The 2,464-nt window shown below is 32.7% G+C and overlaps 1 protein-coding gene across 1 annotated transcript; it reads right to left on the bottom strand.

Annotated features, from left to right (window-relative positions):
- Positions 1–234: 234 nt before the first annotated feature.
- LOC101501027 (uncharacterized) lies at positions 235–2,174 on the bottom strand. The gene is made up of 3 exons (XM_004491942.3): positions 1,490–2,174; positions 689–1,345; positions 235–597 (listed from the first exon to the last, which is right to left on the bottom strand). Exons 1-3 carry the CDS (start codon positions 2,123–2,125, stop codon positions 505–507), a joined length of 1,386 nt encoding a protein of 461 aa, XP_004491999.1. The 5' UTR covers positions 2,126–2,174; the 3' UTR covers positions 235–504.
- Positions 2,175–2,464: the final 290 nt, after the last annotated feature.

Raw genomic sequence — 2,464 nt, forward strand, 5'->3', positions numbered from 1 at the left:
ATATATATATATATATATAAATTTAAAAAATATTAACTGTTCAATATTCAAAATAAATTAATAGTATTAATAGAAGTAGATTTTAAAAAATAAACAAATGCACAATAGTAATTTGCATAGACACTATTTTTTTAATTATACATAAAATTTTCAATAAATCCTTATAATTAGAGACCGATATACATAGTAATTATTTAACAAATTAAAAATGATATATTTTCCAAAGTTAGCATTAAACTTGCTACCAGCTTCAAAGTCGTGTACACAACGTTTTCAAACCTGGGCTGATCCGATCGGATCAAAATTTCTATCAACCATTAGCTTTACAAAATGATATACCTAAATGCTCTCTCTAAGCATACATCTATAAAAAATTATACGAATGTCATTCAAAATTCTAAACAGTTCTAAAAAAATACAAGAATTGAAATAGTAAACCTTCGTAAGGATAATCATTACAACCTTTTCTCGGTGAACCAAAAAACAACAAAACGACAACTGATATCATCTTTCCCCTTTAACATCAGTCAACAGGTGAGCCAGCCCATTAGTTAAAGCAGATGTTGATGTCAAAGAAGCTTTCAATATTCTAAGACACTGCAACAACATAAATTATAAGCAATTTGTTAATAATCTTCTACACGAGTAAATAGAACTAATTCAAGAATCAAAATTTAGTCTTTCTTACATCTGTGACGCCAATGGTAACAATCTTTTCCTTCAAGTCATTAAGAGGAATTTTAAATCGGTTAAGTAAACCCAAATTTGAAATTGGAGACAAGGGTGCTACAACCAAATCATCTGTAGCATAATACATAGCCGGCCCCTTCACATAACTTTCACGACTCTTATCTTCACCAGCTTTGAAATATTGAAGATGACGACCAATAAGACCACCATGACTATAATATTCAACAACACCTGGGTCGAGAATGGGCAAAATTTGGTTGCTTAATTTTAACTTGGGGGAAATGCAAGGATGAATAAGCCTGTTTTTAGCCTCTTTTGATACAAAATAATTATTTTCATTTAAATCAGCTATACTCTTGTAAAGCACATCAATGCTACCCAAACAAGAATATGTTCCGAGTACACTTACAACACCGCCCAAAGGAAAAGTGAGGAAACTTAAAAGTAAGTTTGCAAAATCTTGTTTCCCTTGAGCATACAATACTTTCCCATCCGATTTTTTAATAACTAGCTTAATAATAATTTGGACATTGCCTTTGCCTCTAAATTCAGCAAGCGGAAATAAACTTGATATCCCGGGTGATGGTTTCTTTTCTAAAAATAAATCAGTCAAAGTTGACTTCGAAATCAAAAAACACTTTAGTAGTTCAAGTACCTGCATAGAATAGCTAGCTATAAGTGATTATAAATTTATTATCACTCAGAAAGAACTGTAGATTATTAACAATATAAAAGAGGTTTATGTGGATAATATTAAACATAATAGGTTAATTAGAGAATTCAAATTCAAACACAAAACCTTTTGTTTATTGAGATTGAGAACAATTTCCTTTGCCGAACTTGGGTTTAATATTCCAAATTCTTGAAGCATACCCAAGCTTGTACAATCCATTGAGTTTGGCATGACAGCGAGATTATCAGTAATGACAAATGTAACAATACCATTGACAAATCCTTTGCGAAAATGTTTAGCTAAAACTGAAGAAGTAGAATAAAAACTCTTGCCACACGTACATTGTTTAGGATATCTTGATGTGGTCAAACCAAGAGATCGGCACCTCACACAGGGGTTACTACATTGGTAGAACATTGTGGGGGGAGTGTCATCAATGTTGAGTTTAAGAGTGTTGCAATAATCTTCCGCAAAGTTACTTGGTTGCAGCAGCATTTGTTTGACTGTCTCATCCCATAGATACGACTCGTCAAGATCTTTCACACTTCGATAGAGTGTGTTAAGACAACCAACGGTAACAGGACCCGTGTTTGAGTCTTTCTCAACAAGTCTTGCAATGGTTCCTAATGGAAATGTTAAGAAGCTAAATAGAACATCCACAAAGTCTTTTCCTGCTTCTGCAAACAAGACCTTGTTACTCTCTTCGTTCACAATAAGTTTTAAGGACAAATGTTCCTCTGTTTCATTAGTAGTAGTAGCCATGGGACAACAACTAGAAAGGAAAGTGTTTGAAGTGATGGTTAATATGGTAGACGTTTTGAGTATTCATATAGTTAAAAATGTGGGGAGAGAGGGAGTAATATATATTGGCTTTAGATTATTATCGAAATTAAGATTTCTATTCTTGGAAAATTAAGATTGGAGTAGTTTATATTTAATGCGAGTATGGTGTCGTATTAGTTAACTTTTTTCATAGCAAAGCATAAAAAGTCGTGTGGCTTTTGCATTTACGAGGAACAATACTGAGAAATTGAATTGGACGGACAAAAAGAATGTGCTTTTTTCATTTTTGGGTAAAAACACGTGCTTTCCGATGCAGAA

Source organism: Cicer arietinum, chromosome 3 (assembly GCF_000331145.2).
Source record: "Cicer arietinum cultivar CDC Frontier isolate Library 1 chromosome 3, Cicar.CDCFrontier_v2.0, whole genome shotgun sequence".
Classification (NCBI taxonomy): Eukaryota; Viridiplantae; Streptophyta; class Magnoliopsida; order Fabales; family Fabaceae; genus Cicer; species Cicer arietinum.